The 20,587-nt window shown below is 24.2% G+C and overlaps 5 protein-coding genes across 13 annotated transcripts; 2 read left to right on the top strand and 3 right to left on the bottom strand.

Annotated features, from left to right (window-relative positions):
• Positions 1 to 92: 92 nt before the first annotated feature.
• Positions 93 to 2,453, bottom strand: LOC122719169 (MIT domain-containing protein 1-like). Its single transcript, XM_043944771.1, has 5 exons — positions 2,187 to 2,453; positions 1,394 to 1,539; positions 932 to 1,170; positions 617 to 816; positions 93 to 386 (listed from the first exon to the last, which is right to left on the bottom strand). Exons 2-5 carry the CDS (start codon positions 1,512 to 1,514, stop codon positions 218 to 220), a joined length of 729 nt encoding a protein of 242 aa, XP_043800706.1. The 5' UTR covers positions 1,515 to 1,539; positions 2,187 to 2,453; the 3' UTR covers positions 93 to 217.
• On the top strand, positions 2,089 to 4,304 carry LOC122719167. 4 transcript variants are annotated; one of them, XM_043944769.1, is made up of 8 exons: positions 2,089 to 2,137; positions 2,764 to 2,955; positions 3,030 to 3,093; positions 3,160 to 3,266; positions 3,331 to 3,547; positions 3,666 to 3,829; positions 3,905 to 4,069; positions 4,130 to 4,304. In XM_043944769.1, the coding sequence occupies exons 2-8, from the start codon at positions 2,777 to 2,779 to the stop codon at positions 4,227 to 4,229; spliced, it is 996 nt and encodes a 331-aa protein (XP_043800704.1). In that variant the 5' UTR covers positions 2,089 to 2,137; positions 2,764 to 2,776; the 3' UTR covers positions 4,230 to 4,304. The 4 variants fall into 4 exon arrangements, 3 of the variants coding, with proteins under 3 accessions (XP_043800704.1, XP_043800703.1, XP_043800705.1); XR_006347523.1 differs by lacking the exon at positions 2,089 to 2,137 and having other exon boundaries at positions 2,689 to 2,955; positions 3,666 to 3,839; positions 3,916 to 4,069; positions 4,130 to 4,267; XM_043944768.1 differs by lacking the exon at positions 2,089 to 2,137 and having other exon boundaries at positions 2,689 to 2,955.
• Positions 4,305 to 4,890: 586 nt separating this feature from the next.
• On the top strand, positions 4,891 to 8,565 carry LOC122719203 (ADP-ribosylation factor GTPase-activating protein 2). Of its 2 annotated transcripts, XM_043944821.1 has the most exons (8): positions 4,891 to 4,986; positions 5,299 to 5,490; positions 5,627 to 5,758; positions 5,847 to 5,879; positions 6,200 to 6,505; positions 6,720 to 6,994; positions 7,744 to 8,113; positions 8,200 to 8,565. In XM_043944821.1, exons 1-8 carry the CDS (start codon positions 4,912 to 4,914, stop codon positions 8,452 to 8,454), a joined length of 1,638 nt encoding a protein of 545 aa, XP_043800756.1. In that variant the 5' UTR covers positions 4,891 to 4,911; the 3' UTR covers positions 8,455 to 8,565. The 2 variants fall into 2 exon arrangements, with proteins under 2 accessions (XP_043800756.1, XP_043800757.1); XM_043944822.1 differs by lacking the exon at positions 5,847 to 5,879.
• A 171-nt stretch (positions 8,566 to 8,736) lies between these two features.
• Positions 8,737 to 11,177, bottom strand: LOC122719204 (probable protein phosphatase 2C T23F11.1). Of its 3 annotated transcripts, none has more exons than XM_043944825.1 (5): positions 10,700 to 11,177; positions 9,915 to 10,117; positions 9,512 to 9,717; positions 9,219 to 9,444; positions 8,737 to 9,151 (listed from the first exon to the last, which is right to left on the bottom strand). In XM_043944825.1, the coding sequence occupies exons 2-5, from the start codon at positions 10,099 to 10,101 to the stop codon at positions 8,820 to 8,822; spliced, it is 951 nt and encodes a 316-aa protein (XP_043800760.1). In that variant the 5' UTR covers positions 10,102 to 10,117; positions 10,700 to 11,177; the 3' UTR covers positions 8,737 to 8,819. The 3 variants fall into 3 exon arrangements, with proteins under 3 accessions (XP_043800760.1, XP_043800759.1, XP_043800758.1); XM_043944824.1 differs by having other exon boundaries at positions 10,665 to 11,174; XM_043944823.1 differs by lacking the exon at positions 10,700 to 11,177 and adding an exon at positions 10,487 to 10,606.
• A 946-nt stretch (positions 11,178 to 12,123) lies between these two features.
• LOC122719165 (uncharacterized protein DDB_G0283697-like) lies at positions 12,124 to 19,525 on the bottom strand. Of its 3 annotated transcripts, none has more exons than XM_043944763.1 (12): positions 19,374 to 19,525; positions 18,665 to 18,732; positions 18,043 to 18,245; positions 17,851 to 17,918; positions 17,694 to 17,771; positions 15,526 to 15,992; positions 14,718 to 14,877; positions 14,455 to 14,616; positions 13,877 to 14,371; positions 13,673 to 13,808; positions 13,374 to 13,596; positions 12,124 to 13,293 (listed from the first exon to the last, which is right to left on the bottom strand). In XM_043944763.1, exons 2-12 carry the CDS (start codon positions 18,709 to 18,711, stop codon positions 12,741 to 12,743), a joined length of 2,592 nt encoding a protein of 863 aa, XP_043800698.1. In that variant the 5' UTR covers positions 18,712 to 18,732; positions 19,374 to 19,525; the 3' UTR covers positions 12,124 to 12,740. The 3 variants fall into 3 exon arrangements, with proteins under 3 accessions (XP_043800698.1, XP_043800699.1, XP_043800700.1); XM_043944764.1 differs by having other exon boundaries at positions 14,718 to 14,874; XM_043944765.1 differs by lacking the exon at positions 18,665 to 18,732.
• Between the last annotated feature and the right edge of the window lie 1,062 nt (positions 19,526 to 20,587).

Here is a 20,587-nt window from a genome sequence, read left to right as displayed (position 1 = left end):
AGATATAAAAAGTATAAAAAATACTGTTAAAAATAGTATATTCTCTTTTTCAATATTTAGATACTTATAATATAAATTGTAATTCTGTGCAATGCAAGTCAAGTTCTATAAAAATTATATAATTTAAATTCAATTAAATGTAATGAATATATAAAATTAATTTTTTCATTATTAATTATTTATCATTATTATAAAATATTATTATTTAATTTACAGTTTAAATCACTTTTTGATCATTATTTACTTGACTTTTATGAAATATATCTATAGTTGTTTCTGAACAAGGTCTTAGTTCAAGATCACAAGCACCTAATACAAATTTTCCATTAGGTGGTTTAAAATAATCCAATCCACGACCGATTTTAATTATCCAGCCATTGCTAAGTCTAAAATAAAATCATATATAAAATATAAATTAATCATATAATTAATCATTATATTATAAATATAATTAATCATATATAAAATATATAAATATAAATATATAATATAAATATAAATATAATATAAATATAAATATAAATATAAATATATAAATATAAAAGAAAAAAATATAGCAATTTGTAATAAAAAATATAGCAATAAATATCATCATATAACTAAGATATGTTCTTACATAATTTGTCTATCATGAAGAGTATCAGAAAATTTAAATTCAAAAGAAATAAGATGAGATGATAAACTTTGTTTTAATTCATTTAATCTTGCTATTTGATTTTTTTTATCATCTGGATCAAGAGTTGTAACTAAAGATATTTTAGATAATGCATGACATTTTCTTACAGCTAATTCACATAATCTTACAAAATTTTGACACTAGAAATAAAATATAATTAATTTAAAATATATTTTAAATATAATTTAATTTTATTTTAAATATAATTTAAAATTTAATATATAACTTATAAACTATATTAAAATTAAATAATACCTGATGAAATGCTCTTATATAAGGATCTTCAATATTAATATATGTAACAGTTGCATCTAAAAATCTTCCAAAAACAGTACCATAACCATGTCCTATGCTATCAGTTTCAATTTTAATTAATTCTCTATATGTACCAGTTGCCTTTTCTTTTTCAATTAAAATTTTTATTTTTTCTGCTCTATCCAAATATTCTGATGCCTTGATAGCAAAATACTTTTGCTTAGCTGGATCTGTTGTTTCTATAATTTTACTAATTTCATAATAAATTCATAACTTATAATATTGAATAATTATAATTTACATTAATTTACTAATTATAATACATTACAGGTAAATTGAAATAATAATTTAATGATTTTTTATTTTAAATAAATTAAAATAAAAATAAAGATGTATTACTTAATAAAAAAAAGTTTTATAATTTAAAAAAAAATTATTAATAAAATATATGTATAATATTACCTTTTTTAGAATCAAGTAATATTTGTATACCTTCCTGATATAATACTAAGGCCATTGTATACTGTTTATTGCTATCCATTTCTACTGCTCGTTTTAATATTGAAGCTGCCGCGCTTTCCATTGTGTGTATATTATAATAAATTATACTTTAAAAATAATTATATACGTTTAAAATATAATACATATTTTTCTAATATTTAGATAATTTCTAATCTATTGAGAGAATATTTAAAAAAATGGAAAGTACATCACAATACGTGATGTACTGTGCATGCGCAAAAGATAACGAAAATCGATATTTAATGAATCGTAAATTTTTAATAATAATTGATTATAATTTTTAAAATATTTGAACATAATTTTAAAATATATTTTAAAATATAAATATTTTAAAATATATCTTGTCGTTATTATCAAAATAATCTAAATAAATATGTTCATATCAGATTGTTAATACTTTTATATATAATATATAATATATATAAATGGATAGATAAAAAATATATTATAAAATATATTTGAAACTTAATTATTATTTATTTAATTAATTGTAGAATATAAAAATTCATAATTCATAATATAGTCTATTTTATTATTATATACTTGAAATAATATCGATTCTTAAATATATCGAAAACTACTTCGATTAATCAATGTAATGAAATAAAATTATGGCGCTCAACTATAATATAATTCTAACCTCACAAATAGTAACCTATCAAGTATTACTAGTATATAAATTAAGTGAGATGCAAATTAATTGAAATTTATCTTTGTTTATTTTATTAAATACCTCAGAAAAGATAATTTTTAAGATCATTTTTAAAGAAGTCGTAAATATTGATAGACAAATTCGAAATTCTTATAATTCTTAAACTAGATAGTTGTTTTATTATAAGTTTTTAACCAAAATGTAATGATGTCTTCTGTATAGTGTCATAGCGCATAAGCTATATACATATGTGAACGCGGGTTTTTTAATAGAAAAAATATTATATGCATTATTTTATATGTATTTTATATATGAAAACACTAAAATTTGAAAGTTTTTACTAGTACAAAATTTTTTTTTATTTTAAATTTAATTTATAATGTAAAAAATTATTTTCAACAAAATTATTATCATTTATGTTATTAAGTAAATTTTCAAAAAATATATGACAATAATTTTTTTAAATATAATATAATTTTAATTAAGTATTTATACATATTATACTTAATATATAATATAATATAATAAAAAATGGAAAGAATGAAATATTTAGATATATTATATTTAATATATATAATATATTTATGTTACTATAATATATTTAAAATATGATAAATAATAAAAAGAAAAGTATAAAAATCAATATATTTTATATCAGTCATAGTTTTACAATGAAGTCTACTAAAAATAGTGGAATTGGTTCTTTATGGGGAGAATTACCTGCAAGAGAAACTCTAAAACAAGAAGTAATAACTCCAGATATCATAGAAAATGTTTGGAGACAAGTTATGGAAGAATCAAATAATCCTGATTGTGATTTTCAAATAGACAGGCAATCTGAATATATTCAGTAAAGTTATTCATAATTAAAAAATAAATCTTATATTTAGGATATGATATAGTTTTTTTCTTTTTTATTTATAGATTACCTATGGGAAATCTTCATGTATTAAATACTATAAATCTTCATCAACAATTAAGAATAATGGTAATAATTTAATAAAAAATATATATAGATTTTATTTTTGTATATTAATATTTACATTAACTATAGGAAGAAGGAATGGTATTAGGAAATATGACAACAATTGAAACACAAGATTTACAAGAAGAAAAAGAAACACAAAATTCATTTCATAATTTATCAATACAAAAAGAAAGGTATTAAAATATATAAATATAAAAAACATGAAATTCAATAAAAAATTAATATAATTTTTTTTAGAAGTGTATTTAAAGAAGTTTCTACAATACATTATCTTACACCAGAAACATCTCATTATATATTGAAGCATGCAGTTATTATTCTTTTAGCACATATTGGATTTGAAAAATCTTCAAATATAGCTATAGAAACACTTACAGATATTGCTGGTCATTTTTTAAGAAGAATGACGCTTTTAATGAAAGCAGCATATGAACAAAAAGATCATGGATTTCCAGTAATATAAAATTAATTAATTAATAATCATTTATTTTCATTTCATATTATTTTACTTTTGCTATTTTACTATGAAAAATAAAAAATTTTTAAAATATATATTTGATTCTCTTGTATAGGATATGTTAGAAAGAGTTTTATTGGAAACAGGAATTGGTGGTATATGTGCTCTTCATGACTATTATCAAGAATATATATTAAAATTTGAAGAAAATATGAAAAAAAAAGTTGAAGCAATGATGGAAAAACAGAGGCAACTTGAACTTAATGCTTATAATTCTAAGTATTTAATTGTAATGAAATAGTTACTATATTTTTAAAAAAAAAAAATTATTTCTAATATTTATTCAATTTATAGGATTGTTTTAGATGAAGCAGCTAATAAATTGCAATTTGAAGAACTTGATGAATTTGGTAATGTTTATCGAGAAGTTCCAACTCTTCAATTGTTAGATCCTGATATGGGTTTTCCTCCTAGTCTTGATGCTGGTTTCCAAATGCTATATAATCTTGAACAAGATGAGTAAGTTATTTATATAAATATTAATTTTTATATATAGCATTATAATATTAATGGTTATAGATTAAATAATTTGGAAGTAGAAGAAGAAGAAGTAAATGTAAGTGATTCTCCAAGTACTGGACAACGATCTGATATATCAAATGATAAAAAAAAGTCTTAATAATCATATAATATTTGAATATTACTTATATAATTTCTAATTTCCTTATTTTTATTCCATGTAAAAAAAAATTTATAATAAATTTTCAATAGTAGTAATGTTTCTAAAATTGAATATAAATTTATTATTAAAAGAAAATTTAAAAGGAAAGTTTATCAATATATGAAATTTTTATATTTTTTTCATGTAAAAAAAATTTTGTAATAAATTTTTAATATTAATAATATTTCTAAAATAATAAAAATTAAAAATACAAATTTATTATTAAATTAATTAATAATAAATTTATAATAATTATATAAAATTAATAATAATTAATAAATTTATTATTAAATTAAGTATATAAATTTATTAATAAATTAATAAGAAAATTCATTAATATAAAAAAATAAAATAAAAATATGTTGTTTTATTTATTATATATCATTTTTTTCTTTTTCTTTCTCTATTATATTATATATTATATTATATTATATATATTATATATATTATATATTAAATGTATAAAAATAATTAGCAATTATCTAAGTTACAATATTCAGTTGAATTTAAAATATTATCAATATTTGTTTTAAACTTAAATTAAACTTCAATTTGCAAATAAGCGACCTCTAAGTATAATATCCTTACCATCGCCACGCGTCCCAGAATACTTTGCGAGGCCATTGACAACACGTCAAAAATGGCAGATCCAGCACCTAGTAAAAGTGATATTGAAGAGATTTTTAAAAGATTACGAGCTATTCCGACAAATAAGGTTTGTTTTTTCATTTATTATTTTATTTTATGATATTAAATATGAAACTGTACAAAACTATACAATAATAGACTTAACAATAATTTTAACATAATGTCATATTTTTAATTCCCAACCTGTAATTTTCCTAGAATTTTATAATGACAAACATATTTCATAAGATATTTTATGTCAATTTATTTTTTAAAAATATTAATAAAATTTTTTAATTTTTAAAAAGAATTTAATAATCGTTAATGAAATTTATAATTGAATAATTAGTTATATATTATTATAATATAGAATATTGATATAATATTATGATTTTTCCAGACATGTTTTGATTGCAATGCAAAAAATCCAGCATGGTCCAGTGTAACTTATGGTGTTTTCCTATGTATCGATTGCTCTGCAGTTCATCGAGGATTAGGAGTTCATTTAACATTTGTTCGATCTACTCAACTTGATACAAATTGGACTTGGTTACAATTGAGAAATATGCAATTGGGTGGAAATGCAAATGCTGTTGGTGTTCATATTAATAAAATTTAAAATTATTAATTATTATTATAATTACTATAATTAGTTTATTTTTATTTTATTACATTATTTGAAACTCTTTAATAATTGATTTTAAGTAAATTTTTATTATATTTTACAGAAAAAATATTTTGCACAACACAATTGTTCAACAACTGATGCTCAGCAAAAATATAATTCACGTGCTGCTATGCAATATAGAGAAAAATTGGCACAAGCATCTGCTCAAGCAATGAGACGTTATGGAACAAAGGTAAAATTTATATTATTTATATATATTTCCATACAGAACATACACTTTAGTTAATCATTTTATAACTACAAATATGTGATAATTATAGGTTATTCTTCCTTCAACAAAAAATAAGACAATGGTGAGCTGTAAAACTATTTTCACAAAAACGTTATCAAATTAAATTTGCTTAACATTTTATTTTAAAAGATAATTTTATAAAAATTGATATATGATTATTTTTACTTTCAATTGTCAATAGCACAATTTTTTTTTAAATTATTTATATATCATTGTATGTTCTGTTTTATTCACACTGATGAATTATTTTGAAGTATTTTTATTAATAACTAACTTATCCATATGTGTGTATCTTGCATAAAATATAACATTACAAAAAGAATTAAATTTAAAAAATTTTTTTTCAAGATTTGCATTCTCAAAAATTATGTTTTATTGTAGTTGCATTTGGATGAAGGTCCAACATTAATGTCCGAAGAACAAGGTGAAATTGATTTTTTTAAGGAACATGAAAATACTGAAGCACATAATAAATCTTCAATATATACTGAAGAAAATTCAGTTTCTAATTCTTCAACTTGTAATTCTATATTAAATAATGAGAACAAAAATAATCAAAAAGATTGCTTAGAAAGTGCTGCTAATTCTTTAGGACCTACTGTTAAATTATCTGATTCTACCTCAAATTTGATATCTGAGAGGAAATCTACCATAGGTGTCAGAAAAATTCAGAATAAACGAAGTGGTGTATGTATCATGCATATAATTGATCTTTTATTTTTATTTTTAGTGTAATTTATTATATTTATTATATTTTTATTATATTTTTAGTGTAATTTGGTAATTAATTATATAAGTTATTTTTTAATTTTTTTAATACTAATACAATTGAAAATTATATTAATTACAATATTAATATATTTAAAAAAAAATATTAATAATTTTTATACTTCTATAATAGTTCGGAAAAAAAGCTGGTGGATTAGGTGCTCAGAGAGTTAAAACAAATTTTGATGAATTAGAAAAAAGTGTTGCCGAAGCTACTAAAGAGCCACAGGAAAAAGATAATCAAGAAAATATAAAAAAAGAACAAGAGGAATTTGCTACTCGTCTTGCCTATCGTTATGAAAAGAATTTAAATGAACAAGCTAAAAAAATGGAACAGAAAATGAAACAATTAGATCCTTCCAAAGCAACGCAAGCAGAACGTCTTGGTATGGGATTTAATTCACGAAGGTAATGTTTGTATTTTATTTATAAAATTATTTATTTAATGTACGTATATATTTATATATATGTGAATATATACAATGTTTCAAAAATATTGGAACATCTATAAACTGGACATTCCTGAAATTTTAAGCAATATTTTCTTTTATAAAAACTTTTATTATGGTTTTATTAAAAGATATTAATAAAAAAAAATTAGCCAATAAAGCACGTAGCTTAATTGAGCTGGGGCAATAGCATTGCGAACATGAAAATATCCAAGTAATATAATAATATCTCAAAGTATATTAAATATTATATTATATATATAATTTATTTATTTGTTTATAATATAATTCAATGTAATTTTTTATCGATAAAAAAATATTTGTTATATTCAATATACTTTCTTCGAGATATGTTGTTTGGACTTTCTCATGTTCGGTCGATAATATATAATCAACGCTAGTATCGAGTATTAGACTATTAGTATTAGACTACGTAAGTGATTAATATTTTTTATTAATAATTCGTTAACAAAATCGTCAAGAAAATTTTTCCAAAGAAAAATTTTACTTGAAATTACTTCAGGAATCTCCACTTTATGGATGTTCAACATTTTTGAGATATCTTGTATATATATATATATATATATATATATATATATATATATATATAAATGAAGAATTATAATTTTATTTAATAAGACTGCACGAACAGTTATGAATATACTATAAAAACACAATATAATGTATTAAAATGTATATAATTTACAGTGGTGCAAGTCATTCTGCACTTGGTGATATGAGAACAATAACACAAGAAACATCATCAAAGACTATAACTGCTTCTGAACCAAGACCAAGAGATATTGATATTGAACGAGATCTTTTTATTAGTTTAGATGAATTTTATGCGGCCTTATCAACCCCATACAATAGCAATACAAATAATAAATCTCGCAATGAAGAAGTTATTGTGATTGCAGAGCCAGAACCACCAAAACGAATAGTTCCATCAAATAAAGTAAATGTTGGTAAAACTGATAATAAAATAATGGTAGAAGGAGAAGCACAAAAAAAATTTGGTAGTGCCAAGGCTATTAGTTCAGATCAGTATTTTCAAGACAGCAAAGATGATGATTCTGTGAGTTGTTATATTATATCAATATTATTTTTATATTTTATTTTTTTATTTAAAATAAAATTTGATATATTTGATTTTAATTACAGTGGGAACGTAAAAGTAATTTGCGACGTTTTGAAGGTTCTTCTAGTATTTCATCAGCTGATTATTTTGGCACAGGAAATTCTACAGCAACATCTCCCACTGCTTCTTTGTCAATGCGTCTTAGTGGTGGAAGAGCTGATGTCGATTTAGATGACGTTAGAGAAAGTGTACGTCAAGGAGTATATAAAGTTGCAGGCAGATTGAGTTCTCTTGCCAATGCGGCTGTTTCTTCTTTACAAGACCGCTATGGACTTTGAATGAAAACTTACTGCATTTTACTAAAGTTGTTACTAAACCTATATCTGGGCATTGCTTGTCCATTGTTTGAAATTGTAAATAAAAACTTGTAATTCAGTTTCTTTTTGTAATTTGCTTTTTGAAATTATAAATAAGATGTCATGATAATTATATGATGAGAAAAATACTGTTAATAGAGATCAATTATTTTTTAAAAAATTTGTGTTCATAAAACTTAAAAACAATAAGAATTCATAAAAAAATTAGTAAATTTTATAATTTTTGATGAAATATGATGATGAAATATTATTTCATTATGATGTAAAATTAAATATAAAGAATTTTTAAAAATAATCGACACATAAAATATTAATAATTTAAGTGATTAAGAATTTGTACTAATGGATTCTTTGCAGCGTGAAATCAAATGAGAATATGGTTTTCCATGAAGAAAACATACAAGAACGACTGTCATATTATCACAACCAGTACCCATTAAAGCATCTGGTGCAAGGCAATGTTTCATAAGTTCTTCACAAATTTCTTCAGGATCCAATGTATCTTGTTCTAATCTTGTTCCGAATTTCGATTGAACTAAACGTGTTCTTATAAAATTAACTACCTCATTGCTTGTCATTACATCCCAAATACCATCACATGCCAAAACAACAAATTCCCAATCTTCTGTTATTTGAAAAGCTTGAACTTCAGGAAAAGCTGTAATTATAAAAATTTAGCATAATTTTAACAAAAAAACAATTTTTTGTTAGAAATTTAAGATTACCAGTAACAATTTGTTCTTGCGGAGATTTACGTTCATTTCGTTTGAACATAAAATCACCGAGAGCACGAGTTAATGCTAGTTGACCATTAACTCTATTAAATTCAACCCAACCACCAGCAGCCTCAATTCTTTCACGTTCATCCTTCAATGTTGGTTTATGATCACGACTAAGTGGAATAGCATTACCATTTATACTTGCCACTGCTCTACTATCACCTGCATTTGCCTATAATAGTCTTATAAAATAATAATAGCAATAACAAAAAAAAAAAATTAACTAAAGAAGAACTTACACTATATATAACATTATCCTTTATAAGAAGTGCTATAACAGTAGTTCCTGCTTGTTCATCTTTAAGTGCTGCATCATTTTGCATTGCTCTATCTAATTCCAAGAAACCCTGTTGTATTGCTTGAATAATATTACCTGCTTTATATTCACTTCTTTTAGTTATATACTCATGAAGATGTTTTCCAGCATATTGTGCCATTGCTGCACCTATTAATATTATTTATAATAGAAATTTATATAGAAATTTGAAATTTTCTTTTAAAATTCTTCTTTTAATATAATTAATATAATAATATATGTTTTCAATATGTATTATATTGATCAACATTTAATCTTTTTTAGATAATTTTAAACAATTTAATTATATTTTTGCTTTAAAAATTTTATTCTTATCTTATTCTTACCTCCATGACCATCATATACTGCAAAAAATGCAGTACCAGGATCATCAGGTAATGAAAGTATATGTACGTGGCAATCTTCCATTTTGATACGCCAACCTTGCATACAAGAACTTCCAACTCGATAGTTTGAATTTCTACAGCATGCTAAATTCTTAGCTGTCACAGGTTCACTAAGTGTTTGACCCATTATTTTTCTGAAGATTCTGATATTATTTATAATATATTATTATTCATTTCAAATAATACAAATTCATTTTATATTGTAATAAAATTTAAATTCAACATATATATATATTTCAAAAATAATATTTTAATGAATATATTTTTTGAAATTCTAATCAATGATTTATTTATGCGATATAAATAAATTAATAATCTTTTATAATTATTTATATTATCTGTTTTTAATGATATTATAAATATTTTAAATTTAAAAATACTATTTGATTAGCATTATATTTAATTTATTTCTATGTAAATTTTTTTTATTATTATTATAAATTTTTATATCATTCATACACAAGTTTGACACAAAATTAAGATCTAACGTCAAACATCAAAGATGATCTAACCTTGTGTAGAATTTTATACGCATCGCATCTTCCACAATTCAAGATTACAGAAATATAATTATTTTAAGAATAATGACTTTTTATACGTTTATATATATATATATATATATATATATATATTATAATTTATAATTAGTTTTTACTTTATTTATGATCTTAATTTGGCATCAGATCTCACCTTCATATGCTGTCAAACGAACATATAAATCTAACCTCTTCACACACTATTCCTTTTGTAAAATTTCTGACAATGTATATGATATTATATAACTTTAATAATACTATAATTTTATGCTACAAATTTCGTGTTCATGCAGAAGCTCACTGTCAATTATTAGTTGTTATAAAAATTATTTAAAAATATTTATTCAATCTAAAACATATCAACAACTGATTATACTGTGCTTCGGCATTATGTTGATCAATAGGCAGTCATGTACAAAAAATATGAATGACATAGTTGAACAGCTGATTACTAACTGATGTATTACATGAATTTAGATTATGTATAACTACAAATAAAGTATAGAATAGTTTTTACAATATTTGATATCCAAAGATGTCACATGATTCCTATTTTGAAAATAATGGGAGAAATAAGATGTCATATAACAGCTATATAAAAAACGGGTGTCTCTATTGTTAGAATCTAAAATTAAGTTTAGAGATTTATCAAAATCATAAAATATCCCAAACTTTGATTAGTGACGCCCTATAGAATTTGGTAAATCAAAAATTATAATTTTTTTTAATGTTTAAAAAATCTTAAATCATTATGTTTAACAATGTATAAAATCAAAAGTAATAGATGCTTAAAAAAGCTTTATTTTGCGGATTATATTGTTGCCATTATATTCTTCTCTTACTATTTGATCAGATTCAATTCCATTTCTAAAGTGCCACAGATAAAATTAATATAGATAAAATTGAATAAATAATAAGATAAAAATAATAATAAGTAATAGTAATAAGTAATAGATAAGAATTGATAGTTAATGCCATCTAAATATTGAATATTAAAGATCGTTTCAAAATCAAAAACACTCAAAAAATGATGCATATCTTGAATTCTTATTTTATCTATTCTATTTTACTATTTGTTGTTCTTATCTATATCTATCAACTCTGCAAAATTTATGAAGAAAGTTTTTAATTAACTTTATTGTCTTCTAATTTAACCTATTCATTAAAAATCTTAAATTATGTATTTTTTGTTTATATTGCACAAATAATTACATTTACAATTGTATATTACCAATATATAAAAGTAAATTTAACTTTAATAGTATTATGTTTAATATAAATAATAAAATATAATAAATGTATAATATAAATGTTAAAGATCTACAATGCAATGAATATAATACGAGAATTGATTTTTATTAATTTTTTTTTATGATTAAATTAAATATAATTTTTGTACTCACCATTATTATAAAATGTAGAAATTATATCAAACATTCTGATTTTTTGTCAATATTTTAAAACACAAAATCTCAATATTAGATTTATCTAGTCTGTGGTTATATTTATAAAATATTTTGAAAATATAATACATAAACAAAAATTCATTCAATAAATCTTAATTATTGAAAAATTTGCTCTATTAAATTACAAGATAAACACAAATCATAGTATTAAGATGTATATAATATTTATTACACTTATCTAAAAGTGACAAGTTTATCGATTTTGTTATATATTCATTTACATTAATAATTAGAAATTAATTAGATATTTTTGTTATTTTTTGTAGATTCCATCAAATTTTCAATGCACAAATAACCGCTACTTTTACATAACTATACTTAACATGCTTATATGAATAATTTCCTTTACAACAGTTCTTGTCAACATTGTCACTGAATGTGCGTACATAGTGACTATTTGAATTACAAAGGAATTGAACATTATGAAGTTTATATCAATGTGTACATTTCAAGCATGTCCAGTATTTAGTAAATAAAAATCTAAACACAGTTTCATACTCACAATTTTATATGAAACAAATAATGTTTAAATTACGCATTTTTACAACATTTTTACAACAAACTTATAGAGAACAAATATAGTATTATACATAGAGTTTTGTCAACTTGATTGAAAATAACTATTTAACCTTATAAAAAATAATTGCTTTGTATGAAATTCTGATATTATGTTTTCTATGGTTTTTAAAGTTTTACAAATTTTTGTAGAAAAATAATAAAATCACATTAGGATATGGTTGAAACGTACTAATAATTCTTGGACTTTACATATCTATTTTTTCAATTTTTACTTTCACTTCTTGCTTTTTTATATTTTCTTTTTCATCTATTTCATTCTTTTCGCTATCCCTTTCTTTATCCTTGCCAGAATGTTGTTGTTTCTTATCTGAATTACGGAAACGATCATAACGAGAATCTTCATCATCACTTGATTTACCTCCTGCTTCTGTTTCTCTTAAAATATCGCCCAAGTCTTTATCGACATCATCCCACAACTTATCGCTACTATCGCCTGGGTAATCATCATCATCTTCTTCTTCCGCTTGTCCATTTTTGTTGTCTTTTATATTCTTTTCAGATTCGACAGTCCCTTTTTGCTCAATTGCTTTACTAGATTCAGCAATATTAGTGCCATCAGTTGTAGTTACTGGCAATGTGTTATTTGTAGACGGTGCTTCAGAATTAGTTGGAGATTTAGCATTTTCTGTACTATTTGCAGCATTTGGTGTAGAAGTATTATTGGTAGATGACGATGATTGCAGATGTATTCTTTCTGCTTGCCTTCGCAATGCTTTATCATCATTATCGCGCACATATCTATAATATATTAAAATTATATCAACAATTGTACATATAAGAAATAAAAATAAATTCATAAAATCGTTTTAAATTTATACCGTTTAAGATGACTTCTAGTTGAACAATGAAGTGCTATTGCTCTTTCACTATTTTCACTACGTGGTAGATATAGCTTACATAATTCACAGAACTGAACCTCGACACGTTTTATATATTCTGCTCCAACTTTAATCATTTGTTTGCTTTTAGGTTTCTTTTCTGTATCATTTGTTCCTTCACTTTCCGGTTTTTCTTTTTTTTTTTCAGGAGACTCTTCATCTTCTATTGTGTAAATTATTTATAATTGTTATGAAAATTAACGTTTGTTATAAAAATGTAATTTAATAACCATACTTACCATCAACATCACCTACAGAATCCAAAGTCATGAAATTATCAAGATTAACTTCCTTGTCATCTTCTTCTGGTCCACTTGAATCCGCTTCCGCTTCACCATTGCCAGCGTTCATTCTTTCTTTCAATGCACTTTTTCTCTGAAAGATATATAGGTATAAAATATATTAAAACTTCAAAAGATTTAACATTATTATAGAGATAGTACCTTAATATGATCCAAAGAACACATATGAGTTTCAAATAGCATTGGTGATCGAAATTGAATACGACATGTGCGGCAAAATGGTGTAAGAAATCGTTTCATTTGACGATGGGAATCGGATAGTTGATGTGCTGCTTTAAGAGAACGATAATTGAGTTTACAAATCGGACAGAACATGGTACGAGAAGGCAAAGTACCACGCGCAGCATCACGAGCTTCGACACGTCGTTGTTCTTGTCGTTGCAAGACACGCATACGAGTTAAAGTTGCTTTATGACGCGATGCGATTCGTCTCATTGCTGCACTATGACGGCCCGAATACAAATGCAAAGAGTATTCTTTGAAAGTAACACTACGATGAGCGCAATGTGGACAAGTTAATTTAATAAATTTTCTCCCATCTCTTCTACTAGGTAATTCTTCTGAACCAGTAGCTCTACCGTGTTCTGTTTTATCGTTTTCATTTCTTTCTTCATCATCCCCATCGTCTTCATCATCCTAAAAATATACGCGTAACAAATGTTCATCGTAACGGGAAGCTAATAATTAAAATAGCAAAATTTTTTTTTAATTAGCCTCACCTCATGTTTTCGATCATCTTCATCTTCTTTTACTTCATCTTCTTTTTCTTCCTCATCTTCGGTATTTTGCCTTTCCCGATCTTGCTTTTCTTTCTTTCTTTTTTCATCTTTTTTCATTTTCTCTTCTTCTTCCTCTTCCTCTTCATCATCGCGTTCATGTGGCTGAATTAATGTCGGTAAATATTACAGTAAGTATTGCCATTAGTAGCACACAATATGCATATAGACAATAGGAGCAAATATTATCAGCCCTATGGAGTTACCTTATCATCATCATCCCAATTACTTTTGTTATCATCATCCTCTTCATCGTCATCGGAAAATTCAGCGTTAATAGCTTTGGTCATCTCTCTATCCTTGTCCTTCATACTGGTTCCTGATCCTGACTCCTTTTTACTTCCGGATAGCCTAGTAGTACCGCTACTAACGACACAGCAATTTTGTTTTGACTTACATTATTTCCCTTCGTCTTGTTCTGGTTCCTTTGTCTTTCATTATATCATCAATCAAAATTTTGTTTTCTTATAGTTGATATACAGCAAATATCGCGATAGTATTTGTTTTTTCTTTTATCCCCCATAATGAATGCATTTCGTATTGCAATAAAGGTCTTAACTATTCAGCCTTTTTGCTCTGCATTGTGCTCTTATGTTTCCGCATTTTCGCGTTTTAAAATATATATATAAGAAACAACGTTCTTATACTGGTTTTAATCACCGCTATGTGTAAGAATGATAAATAATGATCTCGTAAAGTACAAGTATTATAGTAGTTCTCATATCAAAAGTAATTACATTGTATTTTGATGATATACGCATTGTATTTATGCATATCAGAATCAATTCCCTTTTTTATTTAGAACCCTGCGAAAAGTTTGCCTCTCGGCAGTACAATTGGTTTCGTGCGATCATTTGTGTCATTTTTTGTGTTTTCTTTTACCATTTATATATCTATCATCGTCTTGACTCTCAGGTCATTATAGTCAGATATAGTCAGTTCGTTTACTGACAAATAAGCAAGCAGGCTACTAGGACGGTATTGCGGTTGGTAAGTGATTTATTAATTAATTACCTCCTGCGCAATTTGGTTGTGGTCATGCGCACACGCTGGATGTAGTCTCGCGATCGCGATCCTAGCAGCTTGCGTCGATAGTCGAGTGAGTGTAGAGTACGCTTGCGAGCCATGATGACGTCCGATCGAGAGCTCATGCGATGGAATCCACCCCCTCTTCCGCTGCCGCGAGTTGAAATACGACCTCTGTAGTTTGAGCTTTGATGCGATATTCGCCCTCGGCTCGAGCTATATCTCTGAGTTGGAGGTGCCATTTCACTAATTCGAGGGGGTGGTGGAGGTGCATAGCTCCGTGATGCTGAATGACGGTCCTCTGAGCGATGGTATGACGAAGCACGTTCGCTCTGTCTCTTGTCCTCATACACGGCCGAAGATGACGATCCCTTATTATCGTCATAAGGAGCTGATGCAGATGAACCACCATACGACGAAGAATACCTCTGAGAGCCGCTACCGCTACCTCCACCCTGCCAAATCAAATTCAATTGTGCTCCTTCCCATTGTATCTTTCTCTTTTCCTGCCCTTCTCTCTTTTAATCTATATACATTCCTCCCCTTTGTTCCCTCCTATCTGATATTCTCCATATATTTTTTCTAATTCCATTCCAAGTTGATTCTTTTGCACTCCCTTATTTACCATTCATTATAGTGCCAATCGTTTAATAAAAATCATCCAACCTTGTACTGTTACGGTCACTACACCCATTCCCGTTGGATCACCAAAATATAGATTTACCTTGCCTAAGCTTGAAAAGCACCTAAATTATTTTATCTTTCATATTTCAAATATAAATAACTTTGCATCCCTTTTTTTTATTTATTATATTAAAAACAATTTTTAGTTTTCAAAAAATGTAATAGCAGTCTTGTCATTTCATTTCAGGTACGAGTTCAGAATAGTAGCTTTGACCAGCATTCGTTTGCTTGAAGATATCAAATGAACTGAATTCTGTATGATTCTGGATTATTTGTTTGATAGACCTTTCCAATTTTAATAGCATAAAGATAGATGTGTTTTTATATACTCTTATTTGTAAAGCACTCTTTCATATAATTCAATGCCTTATGCACACTTATATGGACCAAGAAATCAAATAAAACTAATAAAATTGTAGTTATAATGTTATATCCTTGTATATTTTCTTTAAGGATAAAATATGTGAAAAATATATTGTGTACTTTCACTGCTTTTATAATGCTTTCCAGTACATATTCTAGCTTCAACCTGTAGATATGAGGTACATATTATAGATATATATTTAAAAAAGGTTCATGTTTCTCACTCATTTTCAATTGAATATAACATAGGATGCATGTCCTTTATATTGGAAAGGTCTACGATACTTTGACATTATTAACAATTTACTTCATTATCTCAATGATAAGTTTTAATTGATGTAATTTAGAAAATTGTATAGAGCAGTATTTGTTAAAAATTTTTGCGGTGCGGCAATGTAGGGATGCTTTCAATATTTCAGTTAACTGATCTGCATTGTGTAGGAAATTGGTTCAGTTGCACATATTGTTTTAGATAGAGAACAATACTGACGTAATGTTGACATTTTAAAATTCACATTTCTATAAATATATATACACACACGCACATATATGTATATATCTAGTCATCTGTTGGTTCTGATACTTTTCAGGTTGTTCTCAATATTTAATGCAACTGTGTGCAGGCAATAATTAAGTACCATCTAGGTGTATTTCATCTTTTAATTATGTGATGTTTTCGTAGTGTTCCACCAGTAGTGTCCCAACGCAAAAAGAATGGGTGTTCAAGTAGCCGTTGGCTCGTCGCTTGAAAGGAAAGTATGACGACTTATGAATGCCTTGCCTACTGTTTCTTTTCTTTCTTTTTTTAATTTTTTTTTTTTTTTAATGTTTAGACGAGTGTCCTGAAAATATTTTTTATATGGAACAAAATATTTTAAATACTTAAATTTGCATACTTAAATTTTAAAGATAAAAAAACTTTCAGGACCATCGTTTTTTCATGCTATGTAACTTAAGAATTTGAGAACTTTTGTGAAGCAGGGCTTTCAAGATGAAAAAATGGTTCTTGACCACAGCACGGCAGGAGATTGAAACAAAATAGACTAACACTTTTTTTGAAATGTCTTTCAATAAAAATATCGCTATACTTAAACTTCTAAAATACATACCTGATATGAATCACTTCTCATCCTTTTACGAGTTGAATCACTTGATGAACGATGTTCATCTCTTCCAGAATAAGAATCCTAAATTATTAAAGCAAATTTTTCATATATGCTAATTTTATATACATATAATTATTTAATTTATAATTTATTTATTTACCCTTGGTCTTTTGTAACTATTTGAATGTTCACCTCTTCCTCCTCTACTAGAATATCTTTCTGAACCTCCTATTATAAATATAAATATCAATATTAATTTTGATAAAAATAATATTCATAAAATAGATATATTATATAACCATTTTATTAATTTATATTATATTATAATATAAAAATATAAATATTGACTAACCAGAATTATATTTTGAACGAGAATCATAACTAGTAGTTGAATATTTAAATCGACCTCCTCTAGACGAGGAATAACCTCCTCTGCTAGACATGTTTCCTCCTGTTGATCCACTATTCCATTCGTTTCCACTACCGCCACCTCTTCCTCTATAAGAACTGCCTCCCCGAGAATTAAATCCACGGCCTCGAGAACTCATATTAGAGCTAAAATTAAAAAAAAAAAAAAAAGAAAAATAAAAAAAGAAAGAAATATAATATAGTAAAAGTATTTAAAATATAACTTTCTTATAATTAATAACTATGTGTATATATATATATATAATATATTATTATTTTCTTAATAATAGTAATATAATTTGCCAATAAAAATATTAAAAATATAAAAATGAAAACCATATTTAAATATATTATTTTTGATATAGTATTTATTATATTTATTGCTGATTATAATTATTTAAGAATATATTAATAAAATTTATGAAAATTTATTATATTGTTAAATAATAATAATAATATGTATAATAATAAATAAAAATATACATATATTTGTAAAAAATATATATATAAAAAAAATGCAAAATCCAAATGGATTTAAATTTACATGTATATAATTTATTACCAACCTGTATTTATGGTAGCTATAACTACAACTTATAGATGGGTTATACATGTCAGATATGGTGTCAAAGATCTATAGACAAAACAGGAATGTTTATGTATCGCATTAAAATATTATACAAAATACATTCATGTATAAATTTTTTTAATAGAAATTACTTAAGTGTATGTATATATATACATTTATTGTTTTTATGCATAATGTGAAAAATTAATAAAATAATTAAAAATTAACAAATTAATAAAAATATTTTTAAAAAATTTGTTCATATGTTTTTTAAGTAGAAAAGATTAACAATATTATGTAAAAATAAATACCAAATCATTATACATTTAAATTATTAAAATTGTGAATTTTTTTTAAAAGATATATGAATCAATTGTATTAGTAAATTATAAAAGTTGTTTGCCAAATAAAATTATCATAAATTAGACATATATGTACATATTTCATCACACTCGCAATCGTGCATGGTTTTGGACAAAGTGCTTCGACGATTATTATACTAAATAAATATTATAATATCAAAACGATATATATATATATATATATATAATAAAATATATTATTTTTTACAAAAATTAATATTATTTTCAATATAAAGATCAATAACTTATTTCTTTATTCTCCAAATTAATGGCCACACTCTGCGAGAATTTTAGAACCGTCATTTATCTAGGAAAATCTGTTCATATAAACGAGATGATATTTACCTTATTAAAGTACGTAAATTTTTCTTTATGAAATCTTAGCAACTAAAATTTTTATAATGAAATTTAAGTATTTGGCACAAAATTCTTCAGACATGCCGTGGACGCGCGATTCACATAAAATGTCGTCTTCCCTAAAGGCTGTGGCGTCACTCTTCTTCCAAATTCTAACGATCGTCCGGAATAAAGGAACAGAACCGGAAGTTAGTATCAATTTAATTCATACTCATGTTTTAATTATATTATGCGATTTATTTATTGAAAATAACTAATGAACATAAACTAATTTATAATTTTTAAATAAAATATATTATTTTATATTATTCTAATTTTTAAAAAATTAATTCTTTTGTCTTTCAATAATATATAATATATATATATATATATATATATACACACACACACACATATATATATATATATTTCAAATTATTTTTTTTAAATTCAGTCATTTATCTAGAATATTTTACATATTCAAAATTGATTTATTTAATTATCTTATAAAATTTAACTAAAATTCAACAAATATATTTTAAATATATATAATAAATATATTTTTTTTTATATATAAATAAAAAGTTTAAATAATATTTTTAAATAAATAATAGAATATATTTTGTAATTTTTATTATATAAAAATTTTTAATAATAAGTAATGAAATATAATTAAATAAATATGAATCTTATTACTTCAAGTTTATATTTTATATATGCATAATGTTGCAAAAATGCAAAAATTATTTATCAAAAATAAAATTTAATATTTATAATATATAAAATATTTTAAGTAATAAAATAATAAATCTTTTAAATAATAAAAGTAAACAGAATAGAAAATAAGAAAAGATAAATTTTATCCATTTTTATATTACATATTAAATAAATCAAGAATTTATTACACGCGTACAATAATATTACATAATGATTACAGTAATGATCATTTAAATAATCATTTACGTAAATTTTTTACTAATTGCGTAAGTCAATAATTAAAATTTACTAAGTTTATTAAGTTTAAGTTATAATATTTATTTTATAGTGTGATTTTGACAACAGCATTATTATTTCAAAAAATTTTAATTCTGGTAATAGAGATGTACAAATTTGTAAATCTAATTCATCTTATTTCATTTTAATTTTATTTACATAATAGTCTAATGCATAGATTTATTTTTATTTTAAATCTTTTTCATGAAACAAAATTTAATGGCAACTGA

The sequence above is a fragment of the Apis laboriosa genome, unplaced genomic scaffold, assembly GCF_014066325.1.
Source record: "Apis laboriosa isolate Shangri-la unplaced genomic scaffold, ASM1406632v1 scaffold70_cov154, whole genome shotgun sequence".
Taxonomy (NCBI): Eukaryota; Metazoa; Arthropoda; class Insecta; order Hymenoptera; family Apidae; genus Apis; species Apis laboriosa.
Note: the sequence above shows the minus strand (reverse complement) of the source record. Positions and strands in the feature narration are given on the sequence as shown.